Source organism: Acipenser ruthenus, chromosome 22 (assembly GCF_902713425.1).
Source record: "Acipenser ruthenus chromosome 22, fAciRut3.2 maternal haplotype, whole genome shotgun sequence".
NCBI lineage: Eukaryota > Metazoa > Chordata > Actinopteri > Acipenseriformes > Acipenseridae > Acipenser > Acipenser ruthenus.
Window position 1 is genome coordinate 10380303 of NC_081210.1, and position 24647 is coordinate 10404949.

The 24647-nt window shown below is 42.8% G+C and overlaps 1 protein-coding gene and 1 pseudogene across 1 annotated transcript; one reads left to right on the top strand and one right to left on the bottom strand.

Annotated features, from left to right (window-relative positions):
• Positions 1-85: 85 nt before the first annotated feature.
• LOC117431307 (putative protein MSS51 homolog, mitochondrial) lies at positions 86-18783 on the top strand. Its single transcript, XM_034052108.3, has 7 exons — positions 86-269; positions 2925-3118; positions 3793-3948; positions 11336-11460; positions 12758-13321; positions 16653-16746; positions 17356-18783. The coding sequence occupies exons 2-7, from the start codon at positions 2952-2954 to the stop codon at positions 17573-17575; spliced, it is 1326 nt and encodes a 441-aa protein (XP_033907999.1). The 5' UTR covers positions 86-269; positions 2925-2951; the 3' UTR covers positions 17576-18783.
• Positions 18784-23135: 4352 nt separating this feature from the next.
• On the bottom strand, positions 23136-24365 carry LOC117431233 (myeloid-associated differentiation marker homolog; annotated as a pseudogene).
• Positions 24366-24647: the final 282 nt, after the last annotated feature.

A 24647-nucleotide genomic window follows, 5' to 3' on the forward strand; every position in this document is an offset into this window, starting at 1 on the left:
GTAGTTATAGGATGTCTCCACTAGAGGGTGTGGTGGAGTATTCTATCTGCTGGACCACTGAGGGGGGGTAATAGGTAATAAAAAGTTAGACCTTATAGTCATCGCTCCCCAATGCATCTGTCACACCTCAGCAGTCTGGAATCCCTGTCTGAGTGTATTAATAGAGCCACTCTTGTGTCTTGTGGGTCGGAGTGGCGTGATTGGAAGAAGTTTTCAGTCAGTCCAGCGACCAGCGCGTGACGGGAGGCAGAAAGCAGTGTTAAACGGAGGTAAGTCTCTCATAATTTCATTTTAACCTTGTTTTAAATACCAACCGTCACCAGTCCTTCAAAATAAGGTTGTAACTTCATTGCAATGTTGGTTGTGAGGTACTGGTTTAGGAAAAACAAAATACTACATAACCTATACTGAGGTTTTATATACCAGCTGGATTTCCCAGTAAGAAACCAGTAACAGTGTATGCAGGATTATTGTTATTATGATTTAATGTTTTAGAAAAATAAAACACAGCTACAGGTACATGAGATAGATAGGTACAAAACAGACATAAATATACTGGTACATTTAAATGATAAATACACCAAATAAACAAGAAGACTGTAAAGCATTATTAATTATTGTAGTTTTAAATGTATTCAGCAAAGGCTCCAATATTTCAGACAGCCAATTTTCCTTCCCTGGTGTGAGACTTCTTGACAAGAATCTGGGGATATCAGAATACAGAGCAAGCTTAAGCAGGAAAGAGCCAGCAAACATACAGAGATATTTGATATTTTGTATTATGTGTATACTGTTATTTAAATATGTTATTTATATGGTCTGTTTGAAGGCAGTTGTATGTGTGACATGCTATACAAATGTATTGTGGTTTGTTCTTTTTTTCTGCTATGTACAGTGCTTTGCAGTACTTTTCTATAAAAAGCGCTATATAAATGCAATTAATAAATAAATGAATACATTTATATTTGTTGCCGTTTTTGTTCAGTATCTCACAACATACAAATAGACTTGTACAGTGTCAGCCGGTGCATATGTTGAGCAAAATGTCCATATAATATTGTTCCAGCTTCTGGACAACATAAAACATGTAAAAGAAAATCTGCACTGTGTTATGGCAAGCCATTTTAACATGTAATCCTCTATTTATTATTGAATCCACTCCTAAGCAGATCAAAACACTCATCACTGTAAATGTATACAGTACACATAATGTATTAATGTGCCACCACTGCCACCACAGCAAACAAAATGAACTGGCAAAAAGTCAAAAGATTTTTCTCTGGAGGGGTGACAGAAAAGCTGAATACTTCTGGTACCAGGCCATGCCCCTTGCTCTTTGACAGCATTTCTTCCTCTTAGCACTTCCCCTGCCCGCCAGCTTGATTAACAAGAACACAAGCTGGCAAAGGTTCTGCTTCACAGAACACGTCTGGCCACCAGGGCTACAGCTGTGTTCATCTAACCCTCACAGGGAGTGAGGGAAACAGGTGCTAGTAGAGGTCTTTGTGCAGGTGAATATCTCTATACTGTCCATTTCAGCACACAGACAGGCGATTGCCATTTTATATATATATCTAAGAATTCTAAAATGTATTTTAGATGGAATTTTTAAATATAACTTTAGTACAAAAAGACACATTTTGTTGTATTTAAAATGCATGTACAGTAGATATTTTACCACATGGTGAAATATATTTCTCTTAAATTAACAAGAGAGACAACAGATAAATAAAACATAAATAAAATATATAATTTTCTTAGCAGGGGCTAAGAAACGGAACACACTCTTATATAAGCTTCAACATTATTATTATTATTATTATTGTTATTATTTATTTATTAGCAGACACCCTTATCCAGGGCGACTTACAGTCGTAAACAAAAATACATTTCAAGAATACATATGGAAAATACATGACGCTCAGTACAGTGTCTTTGGTATCTGCTACTTTGCTATGTGATATATGGGGATATATGATAAGTCATGTTATACCAATAACTGCCCCTGCTTTTACACATGTTTAGTTCAAACTCAGTGGCATTTCTAAACCACAAGGTTGCAATTAGTGTTGCACCTCTATTTTCATCAGTTGTGATCAGTGTTGAGATATTTGGGAAACTGATCCCAGAGGTAGCAGCCAGTAATGGAAAGGGAATAAACCACAAAGTCTGGCATAGTCAGTTAACCAGTTTAATTTCAGGGGTTCATATTTATGATACTCTACACAGCATGTTACTGGAGCGTATGGAGTTATTTGTGGACTTGAAGGCTGTACTCCAGTAATTTCTGATGTAGAGGTTATTGTTGCACCCTATAGGAAAAAACAATTCTGACATTCATTCATTTTCTTTCTTCCAGCTTCAAATGTATTCATTCGATTTGAGTCACTTTGAGTCACTTTTTTGTCTTTTGAAAGTTTTCTTTTCTCAAGCATTCAGATTGTTTTAGCAAAATATGTTACTCTATTTTATTAGTAACAAGAAGTGTATCTGATTTGATTCCGGTTTGCTGGTCCCCTTTTCCGTTCTGTGTGCGTTGTTTACTGCTTGCCTGTGGTTTGATTTAAGGAGCTGGTTGAGGTTCCAGCAGTGTCCATACTGTCAATGATCCAAGATATCCACAAGGGCAGGAGCTGGCATGTGGAAGTGTTATGTGGAAGGAAAGGCACACCACTAATGGTACTTGGGCCTCTAGTACTGATTTTTTCAAGCTTGTTTTGATTCATTAAATCAAGTTTGCTGTTCATGAAACCTTTCCTTTTTAACTGTTTTTCAGAGCTCTGTTCACACTGTGTTCATGCTGAAGAATGCCCTATTCTCGTATGCATGTTCTTTATCTTTTACTAGGGATCATTCTGGTTAGTCTTTCTTAGTTTCTTTGACATATGACTGTGTGTTTGCTAAATATAATAATTATACACTAGATTGGAGCTTGTACCTAAGTGGACGTCATGGCCCAGACTGACCCAAACTCCAGTCAAACCAGCACAGGGACCCCTAGAGACCTCACTGGTGTCTACTCTGATGAACTGGGCTTCTTCACAATGGACATGAACGTCCCTGGACTGTCCAAAGTTATTCTCCAAAAACTCAACATGAAAGACTATGAGGACTACAGGTGGGGCTTCACAAACACATTCTACTGGTTCACTGAACCATGAACACGTTGGGGATGATGACCTAAACAGTGGTGGATCTTAATACCACCGACCTTAAATATGAATCCTGCCCAACCCGCTTATTATCACTACTGTTAACATCCCCTGTGTGTATTACTGTATCATCACATTGAAATGTTATGGACAGATTACAATGAGAGTTAATAGGGACAAGCCCCTGTGAATACCATTTTGGTTATAATCACTATCAGTATCACTCCCATTACAACTAATTTACACCCCACTTAATATCATAAGGTTATAATGTTTACATTTAAGTAGGTTGCTGTACAGTATACACTAAAGTACAGTAGCACAATATAGCCTACACAATTTCTACATTTTATTTTTTTTCTTACAATAAACTACTCTATTGTAATTAATGCAATAACTAGTACCATATTTCGAGATCCACAGAAAAACACTTCTGGGTTTCATTGCTCATTATTTGTGGACCTCCTGATAAAGGGCTCAATTTGATTCAGTGTTGGAGATAGCACATTTCTGTCTAGATCTACCACTACTACACTTACAGAAGGACTTGCTGTACAATCTGTAAAGAAGGTCAATGCTTATGGACATTGTGGACACAAACACACTCTTCCAATATAAACACATCTCTTATCTCGTGCAGGGCGGCATTGGAAGGGAAGAAAGGAGCAGAAGGCTTTGGGATCCATTCATATCACGAGATGTTTCAAAAAATGGAAGACACCTACAAGTTCTGTGCGGAGTGCAGGAGGTTGCCTAGCAACCTGCCAGATCCAAGAGCTCTGAGGAGGTGCAAGAGGTGAGACCATCACAAGACTGTCTGGACAGAGTGCAGTGGAAACAGGCTCATAGCTTAGCAAGTTTAAAATACATTCACTCCCCATCGGCATGAAGAGAAAATGTTGCGAATGTAGATGAGCAGTCATTTAGACATTCAGCTGAAAGTCTTTGGAAAAGCCATTTTGAAAAAGTGATGCAACCTTTGTTCACAGCTTTAGCTCTCCTAAGCTGTGGATTTAAGAATGAATGTCAAAAGTTTCAAGAATGTTTAAGGGATTGAATTGCATATACTAATCCAGCAGAGCTAAATAAGTGGGATGCGATTTTGACAGGCAGTGCTTGTGTGCATCTTGACTCCTGCAATGGAGTAAAATGTGCTTGTCATATACATATTTAAAAGTGTGTTTTTATAGAAGTGAAGGCCAACATTATCTAGGACACAGCCGTGTATTGCCAGCAACACCAAACTTGATCCGAAGTGACAGATCACTTGGTGGCGCAGGCTCTTACTTTAGAAAGACAGTGATCTAGCTTATGTTTAGGGCTTCTGTTTCTATTAATTTCATTTTTTTTCTGTGCTTATTTTTAGCTATTTTCGAGTTTTATGTAAATGGGGTTTTTTTGGGGGGGCTTTTGCTTTTTATATATTGTATGAAATTAGTGTTTCCGGTTACTTTCCAAACTTCTGTCACAATATGTATGTTCCTTCCTTTGCTGTCTTCCACAACGAAGTCCTTATGGTCACGGGCACATTCTTTTGGGGGTTTTGTGTGTTTAGGCTTTTTTTTACATTTTGCCACAATTTGCAATTCTGTTTTCCACAAGCGTGTAAATGAACCCGTTCAAACTGTAATACAACTTTTAGGTCTCGCAAGCAAGAATAATGCAATCTCATTTTAAATCTCGCAAGCATGTACAATCCTCCAATAGAAATGTAGGAATTTGCTGCCACTCAGTAGTTGGGGTGGGTTTAAAGTATTCAGAACGAATCAATGAGAGATATAAGTCAGGAAGGAGGGGCATTGCCCCTGCACTGGGAAAGTATTTTTTCTTGTTTTTGTAGGTTATTTTATTTATTTGTTTCAAGGGGAAAGGGGTCAAGTCAACGTGAATTGAGTTAAAACCGAACATCAGAAGCCCTACTTACGTTACATATATGTTTGGCAGGAGCAGCTTGTTGAACACAGTATTTGATTAATTGCAATAATAACAACAAAATGATTGCAAACATCATACATTGATAACTGAACAGTAAAAAAAATATAAATATTAGAAGTCTATTTTCTAACTTTAATAGATTCTTAGTTAAGCAGTCCCATAAGGGCATCTTATGTTTTTGGAAATCCATTTTTAGAAATAACCTACATAATGCAGTCAGGGGTGCTTTGTCATTGTTCACTCTCCAGTCCACGTTATTTTACTTTACTTTAAGATAATGCACAGAAATACAACACGGTAGATTAAAAGTTGCAATTGCTTCCTGGAACTTAATCCTTCCAATGGTTTTGCTGCAATTATGCCACATGACCTACAGCACAAGAAATGATTATAAATCAGGAAACAAAATATATAACATTTCATCCAGACTATTGTATTGGGAAAATGGTATTTGAGCATTCTCTTTAAGATTAAAGACTCCATTTTGTGTTTTTATTTTAGCTGACTTAGTCAGTAGGGAGCTCTTCTCATGAGTCCTGGGTCTTTATATATCGGTGCTGAAGTGCAGAAAAGTGAAAGCAGAGCCACTCTGGGAGCTGTCAGTGACACATCACAATCAAACTGGCCCTCTCAACAGCTCGTGTGGGAGAGGAATTGGTAGCTGTCACTGGGATGGGAATCTAATGGTAATATTTACACCCAGAGATTAGCTGACAGGAGGTGTGGAACCATGACAAGGAGAACATTGTCTTCAGGTTTAAACTTATGTCAGTGTCTCAGATCCACCAAGGCTGGCCTCTTGGTTGAAATGAGACAGTTTTGGTGTCCGTTCTTTTGGCAGTGTGGCACTGACATTGTGGAATTAGCTATATAAAGATATTCATGGTGGCTGTTCTATTTCTAAGTCTAAAATAGGGTCAAAATTATTTATCCAGTCCTTTTTAAGATGTTTTTTTTTTAAATTATAGAACTTCTTCAGTTCAACTTCAGCAAGACAGAAACGTATGGATTCTATTATGTGGTTTGCCAGTTTGAAACCTTGTCTCCTGAAAATGGTTTATCTTTGAACCACGTGTTTTGCGGCCTGCATCCAGCCCTTGCATTTCCATTCATTTTAGTAGGATAAGATGCTAAGCCATTACTATGTATGACTTGATATCTTATTTTTCTTTAACTGCCAGAAGAAACTTGCTAGTCAGTTGAAATTTCCCACAACAGCACAACTTTTCTTTCATGTTTACTCGGGTTTGTGGTGAGATCACTGCCTGACACTCAATCAGGAGCCTGGGATTCCAGTTTGAGGTCAGCCTGCACTGTCCAGACATTCCCTGTGCAGTCAGGATCACAGCACAGGCCTTTTACAGGAATCTGGCTGACCGAAAGGGCAACCAGCGTTAAATATTTTTAGATTGAATGGCATTTATTATTGGCCAGGAATATGTTTTAGGGCACCCTTAAAGTGGTTGTAGCTGATAAAATAATTGTACACCCCTGTGGAAGGGTGGTGGGTAATTCACTGACACACAGGACACAGATAAGTAATTTAGGAACACCGCACAGGTGCCCAGTTTTATTATGGGAGCGTGATTTCTTTTCAGCCCGCAGAGGGCGCTGTTGTCTGTGGTCCGCCGTACCAACTATGGTAACGACAGAGCCACAACTATCCCGGGGGCGGTACAGAATACAGGTGTTCAACAAAACAATAATCAAAAGGCGAAAGGAACAGGGAAAATAAAACACAGTAAACAAAACTACAAATAAAAGGTGCTGCGCTCGGCAGCTTCACCCCAACCGTCGCTACCCGCACGGCCCGGGTCTCCGTCCTACACTAGCAGCTCCCTCAGCCTGCTATACACTGTTTACCGGGGTTGCCCAAGGTTTTTCCCCGCTACCGCTAATTCTTTTATTTTATTTTCTTGTTGGGATTTCCGTCCCCGCAGCTTTTACTCCAGCGCTTCCGCACGCCTTTTACGTCTCGGAGGGCAGACCTGAGGGAACAGCAGAATGTTAACTTATAGGGCCAGCAATTCCCCCAAGACCCGCCTCTCAGCCACTCAGAGAGAAGGAAAGCCTGCACACCCACTCTCCCCCCTCTCCGTGTCACTGCCATGACTGACAGGCGGATATTGACGAGCTGCTGCCCTCTCCCTGCAGCACTATGAACACATCAGAAGAGTCAGCACAGGTCTCCCCCTGTTACATATCCTCCCCCTTAGAATGGCACCACCGGTCCATTCGAAAATCCTACATCCCCATGCCTTCCTGAGAGAAAAAATCTGCATTTTGATGCAGCTTTCCTGCTCGGTGGACAACCCTGAAGGCATAGGTCATGATTCTGGCGTTGTTATCCTTCATCCGGTGAAGCCATGCTAAGGGGACATGATCTGTAACCAGGGTGAAGTGTCGCCCCAGGAGGTAGTACCGGAGTGACTCGACTGCCCATTTTACTGCGAGACACTCCTTCTCGATGGTACTGTAGTTTTTCTCGCGGGGCAGGAGCTTCCTGCTGATGTACAGGACCGGGTGCTCGCTTCCCCGCACCTCCTGAGACAACACTGCACCGAGACCTGTCTCTGACGCATCCGTCTGCAGGGTGAACCTCTTACCGAAATCCGGACTGCACAGCACTGGCTTACTACACAATCTCCGCTTCAAAGCGAGAAAGGCCCTCTGGCACGGCTCCGTCCACTGAACCGTATTTGGGGCAGCCTTCCTGGTGAGGTCTGTCAAGGGAGTAGCAAGCGTGGCGAAGCTCGGAATGAACTTCCTGCAATAGCCCGCTAGTCCCAAGAAAGAGCGCACCTGGGTTTTGGTTGTAGGGACCGGCCAGTCAGCCAAGGCTTTCACCTTAGCAATCAGCGGTCTGATCTGGCACCCCCTACTTGATACCCCAAATACTCCGACTCACTCTTCCCAATGGCACATTTCTTTGGGTTAGCAGTGAGCCCAGCCTCCCGCAAGGATTGCAATACCGCCGCTACCTTACACAGATGACTCGGCCAGTCCTCACTGTGGATAACCACGTCATCTATGTAAGCAGTGGCATACTGCTGATGGGGCCGCAAAATGCGATCCATCATCCGCTGGAAAGTGGCTGGTGCTCCGTGCAACCCAAAGGGCATGGTCCTAAATTGGTATAACCCGAAGGGAGTCGAAAACGCCGTCCTCTCTCTGGATTCCGGGGTCAGGGGTATCTGCTAGTACCCCTTCGTTAAATCCAGTGTCGTCATAAAATGAGCCGTGCCTAGACGCTCCAGCAACTCATCTACCCGGGGCATGGGATAAGCATCAAACTTCGATTTCTCATTAACTCGTCTGAAGTCAATGCAAAATCGAGTGGACCCGTCTGGCTTATCCACTAAAACAATAGGACTGTTCCAGTCACTTTGGGACTCTTCTATTACTCCCAGTCTCAGCATCTCATCAATCTCCGTTTTTATTACCTGTCTTTTGCATTCAGGTATACGGTATTGCCTCTGGCGAACCGCCCCCCCTGGCTCAACTTCAATGTGATGATGGGCTACTCGAGTCTGCCCCGGGACAGGAGAAAACACATCAGGAAATTCCATCACCAGCGCCCAAGCCTGACATTTCTGTGTTGGTGTCAGATTCTCTGCAATCTGTACCGACCCTGTTTTCGCCAACACAGAAAGATCAGGTCCCAGGTCGGTGACATCATCTGCCTGCGCCACTACCAATGCCTCCGGTTGCAGCCAGGGCTTCAGGAGGTTAACATGATAAATGTGTTTCTCTCTCTGTCGCTCCGGCTGGTAGATCTCATAATCCACCATCCCAATCTGGCGTGTAACTTCAAATGGTCCTTGCCACTTAGCCAGAGGTTTTGACACAGACTCAAGACGTTTGCGCTGGTCCATAACATACCGGACTGTATTAGTCGAATTATCCTACTGTTCCTCCCACATCTCTCTGACCAGATCGAGCACATCCTGGGGTCTTCGCCCATACAGCAGCTCGAATGGCGAAAAACCCGTGGAAGCCTGGGGTACCTCTCTGATCGCAAAGAGAAGGGGAGGAATCAGCTGGTCCCAGTAATGCACATCACTGCTAATAAATCTGCGCAACATGCTCTTAAGGGTCTTATTAAAGCGCTCCACAAGACCATCGGTCTGAGGATGAAACACCGAGGTTTACATGTTCCGCAGATTAGCCAGGACATAAAGTTGGTGCCTTGGTCGGTCAGTATCTCCCTGGGGATCCCCACCCGGGAGAAAACCTTCACGAGCTCGTCGGCAACAGACTTAGCGGACATAGATCGGAGGGGTATAGCCTCTGGATAACGCGTCGCGTAATCCAAAATGACCAATAGGTGTATGTATCCCGCCGCACTCCTTTCCAATGGCCCAACTATGTCCATCCCAATACGCTCAAATGGAGCTTCCACTAGGGGCAACGGCACCAGTGGTGCTCGTGGGACGGCTCTAGGGCTAGCTTTCTGACACTCCCCACACCGTTCACAAAACCGTCTGACGTCACCATCCAACCCCAGCCAATAGAACTGTGTCACAAGCCTCGCTTTGGTTTTGTCCCTTCCTAAATGACCAGACAGGGGAATAGCATGAGCAAGCTGCAGCAAATCCTCCTTAAAGGGCTGAGGAATGAGCAACTGATGACGCACCTCCCCCGTCTGGGGTAATTTTTCAACACGGTACAGCAGGTCTCGATTAATTTCAAAGTGAGGGTACGTGGCGGCGCGTCTGGGCTCGACCACCCGACCATTAACCACCGCTGCTTGGTCAAAGAGCCTGCCCAGCACGTCGTCACGCCCTTGCTCGAGTCGGAAGTCACGGGAACGAGCTAAAAAATCAGTTCCCATGGCTTCCAGCTCGGGGTCGGGTCGGTCCGGAGCGGAGGCAGCCGAGCCAGACCCCTGTGCTGGCTCCGCAGCCTCCCCCCCGACTCTTCCCCAACCGCCCCCACCTGAAACCTCTCGGACTCCTTCCATTGCCAGCCCTCATTCTTAGCGGCCTGACGTTCCCGTTTAGTTTTTCGGGGTCTAAATCTATGGCAATACCAATTCGGGTCACAGAAGGGGAAGATCTCTCCAATTACTTCTTCCTTCTTAGCCAATAGGGTGGACGGGGCTGTCATAGCAGCTAACCAATCCTTAAACTGCCCACAGTCCCGCCCCAGAACTACTGGTACTGGCAATCGAGGACACAATCCTACATGCACCTGCGTCATCTGCTGGCCAATAGTTATATTCACACTTATCTTGGGATAGGAGCATACATCCCCATGAATACATTTAATATGCACCTGTCCCAATAACCGTTTATGCCCCGGTGAGATTAGGCTATCCTGTATTAGGGACTGACCACACCCTGAATCCAGGAGCGCCTGGGTTTTTGTACCATCCACTGTCACAGGAATAACAAAACCCATCTGCTGAAGTGACTGAGGTAATTGAACAGGCTTACCTGGTCGGCTGAGGTCACACTCCATCACGGGGCAATCCCGCGCGAGGTGGCCCACCTCCCGGCACGTCCAACACCGCAGTGGGCTAGTTTCTCGCCCTGGAGCCTCGACAAGAGGTGGAAACACCGGAGCCATCAAAGGAGCTCGACGGTAAGGAAGCCGTGCGAGACCCCGGTCCGACACCTCAGCAGCCCGCGGGGAACCCCACGCTGCCCCGGTCCCCGGGCCGGGAGCTCTCACAGCCCCCCCCCCCCGTCCAAAACCTTGTACACCCCTTCCCCCCAGTCCCTTCACCCTATCTGGGGCCAGTGGTGCGGATGATCCCGCAGTGCTTCTCCCCGGCAGCCTGGTTGGCGTTAGTTCGGCTGCCTGGTACTGCTCTGCCAGTGCAACCGTCTGATCCAGGGTGGCGGGTGCCTGCCGCTGTACCCACAGCCGTGGTTCCGGAGCTAAACACTCCAGAAAGCGCTCCACCACAATCACCTCCACCAGCCTGGCTTTCGTGGTCGCATCCGGCCTCAACCACCCCATGGCGTACTCATTCAGGCGATGGGCGATGGTTCTAGGGTGCTCCTCGGGCGAGAAGCGCTCCTCCTGAAACCTCCTCCGATAAGTTTAAGATTACAATACACTTATTAATGACCCGCTGTTGCAGGCATGTTTAACCACAGTTTCTTGACTATCTATTAATAGCTTATGAGTTCAGGCATTGTGAATAGGGTCTATTGTATCTGGGATGATAATATTGAAATACAAGCCTCTCCTATCTGGTGACTGACCTCACATAAATAACTTCCTTGTCTGTCTTCCAGGTGCCAGAACGTGTACTACTGCTGCAAAGAGTGTCAGAGAGCCAACTGGCCGACTCATAAGAAGTTCTGCAAGACGCTCAAACTGGTGGCCATTGACAGGCTTGTGGAGTGGCTTGTCTTCACAGGTCTCTATTTATTTAGTATTCATGTGGGATAAATATAGGATACACCATGTTCAGAGAGCAGCCTCATGACGAATTTAGGACCTGGTTGTAATAAAGACCAGGAGTGGAACTGATATTGAGGTCCGTGGATGAACTAGAGTAGCAGTTCCCAAACTTTTGATTGTCATGTACCCCAGACCTATCAACTGTCTGCGTACCCTTAGCATACAGGTTTGTATTGTAATGTTATTTTGAATATATGCTTTCATAATACACATATAATACACGTAAACAATATAATACATGCAATATAAATAACTATAATAATATAATTAGGGCTTCTGATTTTCAGTTTTAGCTAATAAAAAATGATAAAACAGCCCTGATAGAATTTTTTTTTATCTGAGTATAGCCAATAAACACCGGCTTAAAATTTTTTTAAAAAAAAATAACTTTCCCAGTGCAGCTTTGTCCCTCCTTCTTGAATTGTATCTATCATTGATTCGTTCTGAATACTTTAAACCCGCCCCAACCTCTGAGTGGCAGAGAATTCCTACATTTATTCGAGACTCTGCTTGAGTGATTTAAAACGAGATTACAATTAGGAATGGAGGCCTGTTCACAGGATTTAAAGCTGTATTACAGTTAGGATTTAAAGCTGTATTACAGTTAAGATATGGAGGATTTAAAACAGAATTGCAAACTGTGGCAAAATGTAAAAAAATGCCTACACACAAAAAGCCCAGAAGAATGTACCTGTGACCATAAAGATTTAGTTGTAGACGACAGCAAAGGAAAGAAGGTACAACTTAAGTGTGCAAGTACTGTTGAGTTGCTATACATATTTTGACAGAAAAAAATGGCCAAGCATTTTGGAAAGTAACGAAAACAATAATTTCATACAGTATATAAAAAGCAAAAGCCCTGAAAAAAAATATATTTACATAAAACTTGAAAATAGTTAAAAATAAGCACCGAAAAATGAACTTCATAAAAAACTAAAAACTGAAGTCCTAAATATAATACATATAATTCGCACTGTACAGTGACTGGTGGTGAGGGCTCTGTATGTCATTGTCTCTGTGTATCTTTGTTCTCATTGGCACTTTTTGGAGGTTTTCAATAAACGTGCACGCCGGGGCGGTGAACCCAAGTGTCCCGCAGCTGTGTGATTGTCTTGCACCGCACAGCCTCTCTTTTTGTTTCTGAAACGAACTACCCCTGGGGGTACACTTACCACAGTTTGGGAACTGCTGAACTAGAGAATTACACTGCTAACGTACCACGGAAGATCCTGACTGCTTGTTTCTGGTTGAAGGTGACCTCCCTTTCCCAACGGACGTGTGGCCCAAGCCAGCTTCCCAAGTATCAGGCTGGGATGACTGGTTCTCCATGCAGGGTGAACTGGACAACAGGCTGGACGCGGTACTGACCAGCCGCTACATGGGCATCCTGTGGTCAAACGCAGGGAAGCCCCGGCCAGAGGAGCCCGAGCTGAGGGAGTCAGTCAAGCGAGTGTCCACCGAGTTCCTCTCCCGGCCGCTGACCATCGGAATGGGTCTGCTCAACTTTGGGCTGGACCCTTGCGCCCGGCCCCTCACTGTCCATGTGGTGGGGGCATCCCACAACGAAACCCTCAACGCCAGGGTCTCAGACCTGGACGAGCTTGTCCGGATGTTCCCTGGGACCCAGGCGCTGCAGGTGGTGATGGTTGGGCCTGAGGTGGTGGATGGCTCCATCACGAGGCCCCCATTGAGCGGCTACGGGCCCCGTGGACAAGTCTACATCAGCGCCAAGAAGGGGTTCTACCATGACTTCTGGGAGACCCTGGTGGAGACTCAGGAGGTCATGCGACCTGATCTGGTGGTGGGCTTTCATCCAGGTACGTACTGCAGATCCTCAAAGTTACACAGCAGCTCCCTGTTTCCATTTCCAAGTGGTGTGTTTGATTGACTGGTCATATGTGTGGGGTTCCTAACTTGGTGGTTCTGCTGTAGAGAATGAAAGGGATGTTGACTATAAATATGGTTTTCTTGTATTGCGTTCTGACTGGATGCAAAACACCACTTATAGGTGTTTCGGAAGTATGTTTGCAATTTCATTAAATAAAACACCACCCTGGTCAGATTAATGATTTGTTCAGAACACTGATTATACAAAAATGATCTGTATAGTCTTTGTTTTACTTTTTGATACTTGCATTTAAAACAAAATCAGTAGTAACCCTTTAAATAAAAATACAGAGACAGCTGTAAATTACGAATGATGCAGTTGGTTTCTATAGCTGCTGCCAGCATGCATTTTCATTGACAGTTAAAATTATAGGTTAGCTTGTGATAGCAGTGTTCAGATCCCTTATACAGTATAGTGTGTGGTTTTCATGATAGAAAGTTGTATGAGTTTTGTTAAACACACACTTACAGCTACAAATGGATTATAAAAAACACCCAGAGAAGCTGAATAGAGTTTGAAACCCTATCAGTTTAAGTCGTAAAGTTTGATTTATGGATTTGGTAGCACCTGCCTTGAAGCTCAGGTTTCTGAGCGGTTCAAATTTGCAGATTCTCTTTACAAGGTAATGTTGACTTCTGTACTATATCGGATCCAGTTTTATCACACTACTTGCCTGCTCAGTTAGAACTGGCCCTTGTTAACTGAAATCTGAGCATCAGTGCTTGTCAGCCAGCTGTCTGATGGCTGTGTGTGATTCATGAGAACAACTGTAACCCAGACCTTGCATACTCACCTGGGCTGCCAATGTTAGCATTGTGACATTTTCTGTGTGCTGGAGTAACACTGAGCAGGCTTGTCAGTCTGACACCCTCTTATTCATTCTCTGATTCACTTAGGAAACAATCACTAAGGTGTCCTTTAACACATTAGTTGGGGAGGTCAGGATGGCTTGTTAGCACTTCCCTGTGCTGTATTTCAGTTTAGAGGCTTAGCTTGGCAGTTCAATGTGTTAAAGGAATTCATCTGTTAATTTAAAGAGTATGTTTGCTGTCTTTCTGGAAATGCTCTATCGGCAAGTACAGTAGAATCTCATGCCTGTTATTAAGACCTTTGGTGAATTTCTTCCCCGTTTAGAATGTTTGATTATGTTCCCTCACTGGAGCAACTCCCTACAACAGCTCAGGAGAAAGTCAGTGGGCATCCTCCGATCCCAGGAGAATCAGTGTGTCTGCCTGAGCTCATTGAGCGCCTGGCCAGTAAGGGCTGCTGTAGTGCCATGAGGTCAGTCTCTGATGATTTTGCCTCCCTAACCGCAGAAGCACCAGGTCCTATGCAACGCTCCTAAACAGGTGGTGAATAGTGATTTGCATCACATATCTGCAAACAGTTAGAATACTGTTTGGAACATACTGCATCAATCAGAAAATTTATTCTAAAACTCTGCTCACAGCTATAAACAATCTGAACCACAGAATGCCACGCCATCCCACTAAATCCCATTGGCATGGCCGTGATTGTCACATATGCCTCGCTTGAATGTGCCAAATGTGCCCTCCAGCTGGCATCTCTTCTCATAGCCTGACCAGCAGAACAGGAGAAGGAAGATCTAAATATACCAACTTAGCTTCACCCTCATCACAACCATGCGATCACAACCTGGCTCCAGGCCTGTTTACAACATCTTAGAGAAAGCGAGAGCGAGAGAGTGAGAGAGAGAGCGAGAGAGAGACAGAGAGAGAGATCGTCCTGGGATTACTGGGTGATTTTCAATGGACTCTCTCCAAGGCCACAATGTCCTTTGCGTATTGTGAGGACCAGAATTGAGCACATATCTATATTTGACTATATACCTCATCCAGTCTGTCTGAAGCTAGTCCGGTGAAGTTTCAACTATAACAGCTAAGACTAACTTTTCTTGCTGCATTTTTTGAAAGATGAAAATTGTGTAATAATGTTACAAAATGAGAAACAGTGTGCATAAGAGGCATTCGCACCCAGGCTGTGTGACATTGCCAGTCTTCACTGGGGACTCTATAGGGAGTGGTGTATTGGTTCTGGCACTCCCGTGGGTTAGGGAGGCAAAATTGGAAAGGATTCATGGCGCTAAAGCAGTCCTCTACTGGCCAGGTGCCTGATGAGCTCAAGCTGGTCTTTGTCCTCCAGGAGCCGCTAGCTCGGTGACATCCACCTTTGAACTCCTGGGTGTAAAGAGGCTTGGCAGTGGGATCAGTTTGTGTATACGATAGTATATGACAGATACTCCTGGAGTCACAAATACGCTGTTGCTCTGCCATTACATTTGTTGTATTTGTTGCCTATGTAAAGTGAGAAGGTGCTGTATTTTCACCATTATACTGCAGTTAGAGAGTTAACACAGTGATGTTGCAACACATTAGCAGTGTCATAGTGTAGTGCTGTTAAACTCATTAATCACACTGAAGGTTATTTTTACTGTGCCGGTGTTAGGAACTGCAACCTCATCCTCCTTCAATTATCACTTCTGTCCTTCTCACTTAGTCTCCATACACATTCAAATTGATGTTTCTTTATTCTGGTGGTTGTGAACTCAGTTTGTACAGTAGCATTTATGAAACGATGAAAGAAGTCTATAAAAAAAATGACATTCATAAACAATGCTTTATATTAAAAAAACAAAAAAAGCATACTTTCACTATGCTTTATTACACGTTGCAATGCTTTTACTATGAGAAACTGTTATATAGGAATATAAAAATACCAGCCTTATGTCTAAAAAGCACATTCACACACCCATTACATTTTCTCTGAAATCACTCAGAATGATTGCAAACATCATAAAATGAAGGGGACAGTAACCAATTTCAATGTAATTTGCAGCTGCAGAGTGAATGAGGTGAAGAGGGGGGTTCAGTTCTTATTGTTTGTATCAGATTGTGGTGTTGCTGTCCGACTGCACAAGCACAGGCACCTGCAGCAAAGATGGATGACGATGTAGCTGCAGAATATGGCAAATCTGTGGAAGACTGCGAATTCCGCACAAACCTACAAACTCAGTGATTCCCGAGGAATTCGTTATCTGAAGATTTGGATTGCCTGTACTCATAACCTTGGTTGCTAGGGGCCCAGTTGTTGTTATTTAAACAGTGGTGGTTTTTCGATCTCCTGCCATTTAAATCACTGAAATAGAATCTGCTGGGTACATATTCTCAATACGTTAACAATACTGGAGCCAAACAAACCACTTACAGACCAGACCATGAGTGTTTGAATTGTTGTTTCAGGGTTCCACGTTTCCACAGGCCTGGCTGAGGGATGGCTGCCTACCTTGCTTCTACTTAGAGACTACAAAATCCCCTCACTCTTCACTATGTACAAGTAAGAGCCAAAACTGGCACCATCGTGACCCTATTTGTATCATTTAAAACCAGGTTCCACCATATTTTTATTTTGGTCAACCCCCATTTGACTTACCCTGGTTAAGCATTGCCATGTTTGGTCTATGGGACCACAATCAAACCATGTTCAATACATTCTGATTTTCGTTGTTAGATCATGACGTTTCAGAACATGGGTGTACATCACAACCAGCATCATTTTAGTACATTTTGAGGGCATAGCTTTATTTTATGTGGCATAAATACTTTGTAACTACTAATTAGCTACTTCCACTTCCATTTCACTTGGAGGATAATTAACCAACCAGCTGCTTCCCCTTTTGAGAGACATGCTTTGTAGCCAGTAACATGACACAGAAGACACTGCTACTGTTATCTAGTAGGAAGTGCAAGTGTAACAGATCTTCCTAAGAGTAAAGCATGAAAACTCAGAACTTTCTTAACCCTAGCACCAGTCTCCAGATATTACATTTTAAAATAACTACACATTTGAGGCCTGTGTTGCTAATGCACAGCAGGTAGAATTTAGGGAACAGTTTTGCTAGCTACAACCCCTTTAACCCCTCATTGTGTGGTTGTGTGTCCACAGCGAGCAGGAGCTGAAGTGTTCCCTGCAGATCCTAGTGGATCTGGAGTGCTGGATCACTGCACATGGAGTTAACCCTTTCTCCTCCCTGAAGCCAGAGCAGGTGCAGTCCAGCCCCAACAAACCTGTTGCTTACTGCCACTCCCACTACGTTGCTTTCCATGGGCCAGTGGAGGAGATGGACATGGGTGAAGAGCAGCCGGAGGAAAAGGAGGAGAACTAGACTCAGATCCACGCTTCTGTTTCTGCCTTTTAAATCCCTACACAGTGACATTCTGGAAACGCTAGCTGTCCATTCCCTCATGAAAAAATGAATCCGCATGACAACCTTCTGATTGTCCTTGTGCACAACGACTACTGTAAATAAAATACAACTGCTCAACCTAAACATTTATACATTGCAGTATTTAAGTGGATCGTAATAGTATTCATTCAATTTGATTGCTCTAAACGTTTTATGGTAATGGTGTTGTAAACATTATAGCAATCACTGTGGTTAAATGTTGTTGTTTTTTCAATAGATAAACAGGTGTTGATGCTGCTTAGTTTTACTAACATGTTTTAACATTGTAGCAACCGAATGCATGGCTTCCATTATATATAGGGCTTATAGTTTGTTCAATGGCTTTTAGCACCATCACTATAAAAAAAAGGTTCCAGCGCCACAGGTCCACCTTGTAGGTCGTGCTAGCAGAGTTGAAAGGTCACATTGTCACATGTTTGTTCTCTGGATTCTCCAGACAAGCGCTAAGCAGCTCAACACCAGGTAAAGGCTGATTTACAGAAAATATACAATAACATTGAAAGAGCAACAGGAACCAGAACCACTCAGAATAAATAGCAAGGGGAATGTTAAAAGTAAAATGACATGTAAAGGTACTTGGCCTATTAAGATCATTTTATAAAAGCTTTTTAATGATCTCAGTGGCAGTTTTCAAATCCTCCATTGTTTTGTTCAATTGAACAGACCCTGGGGGATCTCGCTAATGAAGCCGGTTTAATATTACCGACCACTTCCATGCTACACTGTTCAGCTGTTATCTCTCCAGAAATTTGAATTCATTTGAGTTTTCCACAATCTCTTTTCAATGTGCTATTCATGTGTATTTGGGTCACACTGTTACTTCCTGTACTGCAGCGCTCCAGTCACTAGGCACCTTGATTTATTGTGGCAGAGACAGGGTTAATGTCTCTATCAGCAGCCACAGCTGTGGCCACTCAAAAGCAGGCAGAAATTCTGTGTCTGGGAGAGAGGAGTTGGTGATTTTTTTTTTTAATCTGTGTTGTTGCTGTGTTATATATTTTCTGTGAGTAGTGAAGGCGAATCCCCAGCCTATGAACCGTGTTTTGTTTGAACATGTTTTGGCCCTTGCTCCCTTTTGTTTGGTGTTGTTTTGTTTATTAAAGTGCGCGTTTGTGCTTTAAACTGCAGCTTCCTTGCTTCTGAGTCTCTTTCTTGCTGTGACCCTGCTACACTTAGCAACTCATTTGTTTCTGAATGTTATCATGTATAAGCAAAAACAGACTTACTTTACAGCACGTTCCGATTGAGGAACTGACATAGATACTTAAACCGCAAGACACATTTCCAGTGTGTCACTGCCTGACTAATCCTTACTCCTGCATACACTGTCCTTAAATTTCAGAATCTGTGACCCTGTTTTTTATATTAGCCTGGTCCAGTCTCTATAACTTACTGCTAATTGCACGATACTGTAAGCTCAGCAATATTACACTTGTAATCTCAGAAGAACAAAACCATGTACAAATTAGGAAAACTAATTAATGATGTGAACTTTTAGTTCTATTTTAATGCAGGATGTCCAAATAGACAGTAATCCTGGTTAGCCAGTAGAGGGTATATTTATTTATTTACACAAAATAAACTTTTGAAAACTGAAAATAAAAGTAAAACTCTCATTCAGGTCACTAACTCACTTGTTGAGTCCCTTGTTGAGTCCCTGCCTATACAATTGTGTTTGGCTAAGCCCAAGCACAATAAAAAATGAATAAACACAAAGTTTATTTAAACAAAAGAGTTCACAGTCCAAATGTTTCCACCGGAGGAACATTTCCAGTTGGCTGATCTTCACACATAAGATAATTAAGGTGAGTTTTAAAAGTTCCAGTCGTCACAAAGTTGTGTTAGTTTGCTGTCTTCTTTACAAAGAGACTTGTTATTTTCTTCATCCTCAGGTTTTCACTGGTAAGTACGTTTGTCAGCCACTTCAGGACAAACTGGGGTATTGCAGGTAAGTATTCTTTCTTTACAGGGTTTGGCGACTCCTGCTGGCAAAATGAGGATCGTAGGTGAAAGGCAAAGCTGTTACCTGTTTTGGACCAACCATAAAACCTTCATTTTTTCAAGAGGGCAGTGTGGCAAAGTGGTTTGTAGTGTGCAGGAATAACAACCCAACAACAGTTCATGATAAAACAAAGCTTTATTGTTGCTTAAATAATAAGACTGGCTCTACACAGCAATGTGTAAAGCCCAGTCAAAACCCACAGGGTTCAGTCCTGAAATAATAATACCAAATAACACACACTTTATACACATACACTCAGGGTTATTTTACAGTTTGTTCTCCTTTACAGGTCCTTTCGTAACCATAACAAAGAAACAGATCACTTCGCCACATCCCCTGATATACCCTCAGTCACGCCCCTTTCAGTAGCGAGTGCAATCGCTTTTCCTCCAATCCGCGATTGCCACATCGCCTACCGCATTAAGGCGATGACTTCTGGTATTGTGACTCTGCTTCCTTTTTGGATGGCTGACTTCCGACCTTCCCAGGAATTAATTGCCAAACAATCCAGTCCTGGGCATGCTGTTCCTGTTATACAACGCCCTCACAGATCGGGGAAGGAGATTTATGACTTGGATTCACTCGCTCTCTGGCACACATCCCACCGCTCAGAGTGGAGCCGAAGGAATCTACTTTCCCCATTACACCCCCCTCCCGGGAAAAGTAATCCGCATTTTGGTGATCTTTCCCTGCACGGTGTGTTATAAAATACACAAAGGGTTGCAATGCCAGATACCATGAGTTATCCGGGCGTTACTATCCTTCATCATGCTTAACCACTTGAGTGGGGTGTGGTCTGTGACAAGACTGAATTAATGTCCCAATAGGTAGTAGTGTAAGGTCTGAGTGGCCCATTTAATGGCCAGACATTCCTTCTCAATGACAGAGTAGTTGCTCTTCCGGAAGGGCATTTTTTTTTTACTTATATAGAGGATGGGGTGTTCTACTCCATTGACCTGCTGGGACAAGACTGCCCCCACACCAACATTCGAAGTGTCGGTGTGGAGGATGAATTCCTTATCAAACTCTGGTGTAATAAGGGTAGGGGCTTGCAGAGTCTCTGCTTAATGGTAGCAAATGCCCCCTGACATTCTCCTGTTCATTTAATTGAATTTGGCATGCTCTTTTTAGTGAAGTTGACTAAAGGGTTGACCACTGTGGAATTCCCAGCGTGGATCGTTAACTTCACACAGCCAGTAACCTGCGTTCCTCTGACTGTATGACATCCTGCACACCACACAGCTGGGCCTTTACCGGGTGAGCCACTTGGGGACAATCAAATTATTCATTTTGGGAAGAGGATTACAGTAATGGCCACTTTGAGCTGAGGTAAAACACCAAACTCATGGCATGAGAAGCTATGAGCTTAACCATCTACCAAGACCCTGATTTTTGTCTGAATCCCTGATAGATACACTTTTGAAATCTGAAATAAACGGCTGTACATAATGGTCCAAATGTCACCAGTTCACCGTTGTACTGGTGGGAAAAGTAGCCGCTGTTGAGCAGTAAAACTTTAACAGCAGACTAAGGTAATTGTGTTTTTGTTCCTGGTAGGTACCCATGATAAATGTAACTTAACCCTTGTGTGAGCACTTGTGTGAAAACATTTTAATTACATCAGCGGCAGTATTCAAAACCCTTGTACTCGCCTATCGCTGTCTTGACCTTTCTGCTCCCTCCTATCTCCAGACTATAATTTCTCCCTACACCCCCTCTCGACCCCTCTTCTCCTCCACCACTGACTGATTAGCTGCACACCCCCTCCGCTCCCCCGCTTCCAGAGCCCGCTCCTTCTCCACCCTCGCCCCTCAGTGGTGGAACGACCTACCCACGGATACCAGGACTACTCAGTCCCTGAGCACCTTCCGGCTCCTCCTCAAGACACACCTGTTCAGACAGCATCTGTAAACCTCACAACTCTCGACTATACTGGACTATATGGCACCCAGTTGTACCAGTTCTTGCATCAGCTTTTACTTGCACTGAACTGCTCCATACCTTGCCATATTCTACTACTGCTCTTAATTCTAACTACTTCCTGTATCTTGTATTTGACTTTACTCTTATAGGTCTCTGTATTCACGTTTTTTTGTAATTGCTCTTATTTGAAATCATTTTCATCCATTCATCGTACTTACTACATGCTCTTACTGGACTTTACTCGTATAAACAAATATTTTTAATATAAGTTAACTGCTCTTTGTCAAACCCGCTCTTACATGTAATTATTTACTGTACTCTCTATTTTTTGCTCATTTGAATTTGATCTTTTGCTACTGATTTTATTGTACTTTGCAACCGCTCTCATCTGTAATGTGATATTCTGTAATGTGATTTTCTAACATGTGATACTTTAATAATGTGATATTTTATAATGTGATACTTTGTACTGTGATATTTTGTAACAATTGTAAGTCGCCCTGGATAAGGGCGTCTGCTAATAAATACATAAATAATAATTTAGAGAAAGATTTATATAATAACATTGGCGAACACCATAAATAGTAAGGGAAATGTTAATAAGCTATTAAAATTACATTTAAAAGGTACTGTAGCCTTTTAAGATAATTTTATAAAAGCTTTTTAATTACATCAATGGCAGTATTCAGATTCGCCACTGTTTAGACCAAAAAGAACAGGCTCTCATGATTTAAATCAATCAAGCTGTATACTGATTAAAAAGTACATTTTTCATCAGCAACGTATATAGCACATTTTTGTGTACTGACTGTAAAATGTGTAGAAAAAAATGAATGCTGTGCCATATAGGTTGCTTATTTTGTTTACCGATTTTATGTCTTGATAAGCTAAGGGCAATTGCCACCGAACTTTGCACAGATTATATTTATTGGGCAACTTTTTGATAAAGGCATAAAACACTGGTGCAGCATACCAGGGTAAAAGCACAGCAACATATAGTAAATTATATTAAGCATGGTAAAACACAGTTCAAGTCCCTGCATAGTATACAGAACTCAATGTATTACTCATTGTATTGGGGATCTGAAAGATAGTAAAAGCAGGTTAGTACTACGTACATAACTTTGTGCTAAGAATTTGAAAGCCAGAAAATACAATACAGTATAGTACATAGAACTCATTATTGGGGATCTGAGAGCTAGTAAAATAAATACAATATAGAAACCACATTAAGCTCAAACATTTTTGTACTTCACCTAGTTCAGTTTTATCAAAACTTTTGACATTATTAAGAACTCGCTTATCAGTATCCCTATTAAAAGTTTACCGTAGTAAAAGCATATGGCAAATCATTTTAAAAAACATAACAACCCATGGTAAACTATGGCAACCATATTATAACATGGGAAAAACATGGAAAAACTACACAATTACCAAGCAAATTTACTGTGGAAATATTGTAGAAGGGATAGTATGGATAGCAGAACCAGCAAGTTCAATACAAAATAGTATAAAGATCTCAGGGATCTGAAAGCCAGGAATGATGCACAGAAATTGAGGGTATTTTATTCAGAGACATGTATGGAAAAATCCATAAAACATCAAGGTAAGTACTCTGACTATGCGCTGGAGATAAAGACTAGCCTCACAGAGTACACTGTGTCTACTATATAGACCACCAGATTAACATAAGTCATGACAGTAACTACCACCAAGCCATCCCAGGGACAGGGTCTACAATTTGTGGGTCTGGGACTTCCACCGAATTTTTGGTCAAAGCAGTAGATTGGCCAGACGATGGCTGCCGAGGCATACATGAACACAGCCAAGATGTTGTACCCAGTCAGGGCCTTATCGAAGGAGAAGGGGAACAGGGGGATCTTGCAGATGGTGACGATTATAATGATGAGGGCAAAGATGAAGCAGAGACAATAGACAGCCATACACCACTGCCGTCCAGGATTTGTCCAGTAATTATTGATCGAGATGAAGATGATGCAAACAACGAAAGCTTCCAAGACCTTGAGCAGCCCAGGAATGGTGGACAAGAAGCCACTGATCTCCCCCGGGTTGGCGCGGATCAACCCCACCTCCACCACATAGGCAATGAAGGACAGGCAGGACATGGCTGTAGCGGCAGCCTTAAAGGCATAGTGGTTTCCTGAGCAGTCCTTGAGGAACTCCACAGGGTAGATGATTGAGGCTGTAAGCATCATGAGGGTAGCCAGCATGGCAAATGCACTGGTGAAGTCCTCCCAGGAGATGGGGATCTTCTGACATAGCCCGGTAAACTCCAGAAGCAAAATCAGGACTGATAAGATGAAGCAGAAACACCAGGAAAACATGCACCAGGTACCATAAGGGCCACTGAAGGCTCCATCGTGGGCAACCAGACTGAGTCAGACAGGAGAGGAAGATCTCAAAGAAACGTACAATCCCTACCGGGGTGGTGACCAATCTGTAATCCATTTCCACAATTGCCATGTTTCAATTTTCCATAAATCCTGATACCCTCAACGGTTTTTAAAAGACACCGTAAGGGAAGCTGTTTCGCTGTGTGTCTTCCTGGCCAATGGGTGTTGTCTAGTTCTCTACTGGAGCTAAAGCATGACTGCTGAATTAAGAAGGTAGGATCGATGTGGCTTTTTCTTACTGTCTAATCAGAGACTCTCAACCACTCCCAAGAGGAAATGAGAACCTACAGCAATGTCCCAACATTTTTACACATTAACCCACCTGGTTAAAAAGTCACATACTACATACCTTATGAACTCCGCAAAGAGATGTGAGGTAAAACTAATAGGTAAAGAAAGTAGAGAAATATTTCAAACATCTTTTAGGATATTTACACAAAAGGTGACTCTTGATATGCCACACAGGCTCACATATTCAAAGCATTTACTCCAGGCTTTAATGAATTGAAATATGTAAAACACTTTACAAAAAGTTATAAGTAGGTATTTATTAATATGACAAAATCAAAAAAAAAAAAAAAAAATGTGGGGGGAAAAAGGCCCCTAGTTTGGCCACTAGCTGTCTGCAATTCTATTACCTGGGTTTTTATTT

Coding starts and splice junctions, on each gene's coding strand:
- LOC117431307 (XM_034052108.3), top strand. CDS start 2,952: ATGGCCCAGACTGACCCAAACTCCAGTCAAACCAGCACAGGGACCCCT. Junction 3,949..11,335: donor GCTCTGAGGAGGTGCAAGAG/GTGAGACCATCA, acceptor TCTGTCTTCCAG/GTGCCAGAACGTGTACTACT. Junction 11,461..12,757: donor GGAGTGGCTTGTCTTCACAG/GTCTCTATTTAT, acceptor TTCTGGTTGAAG/GTGACCTCCCTTTCCCAACG.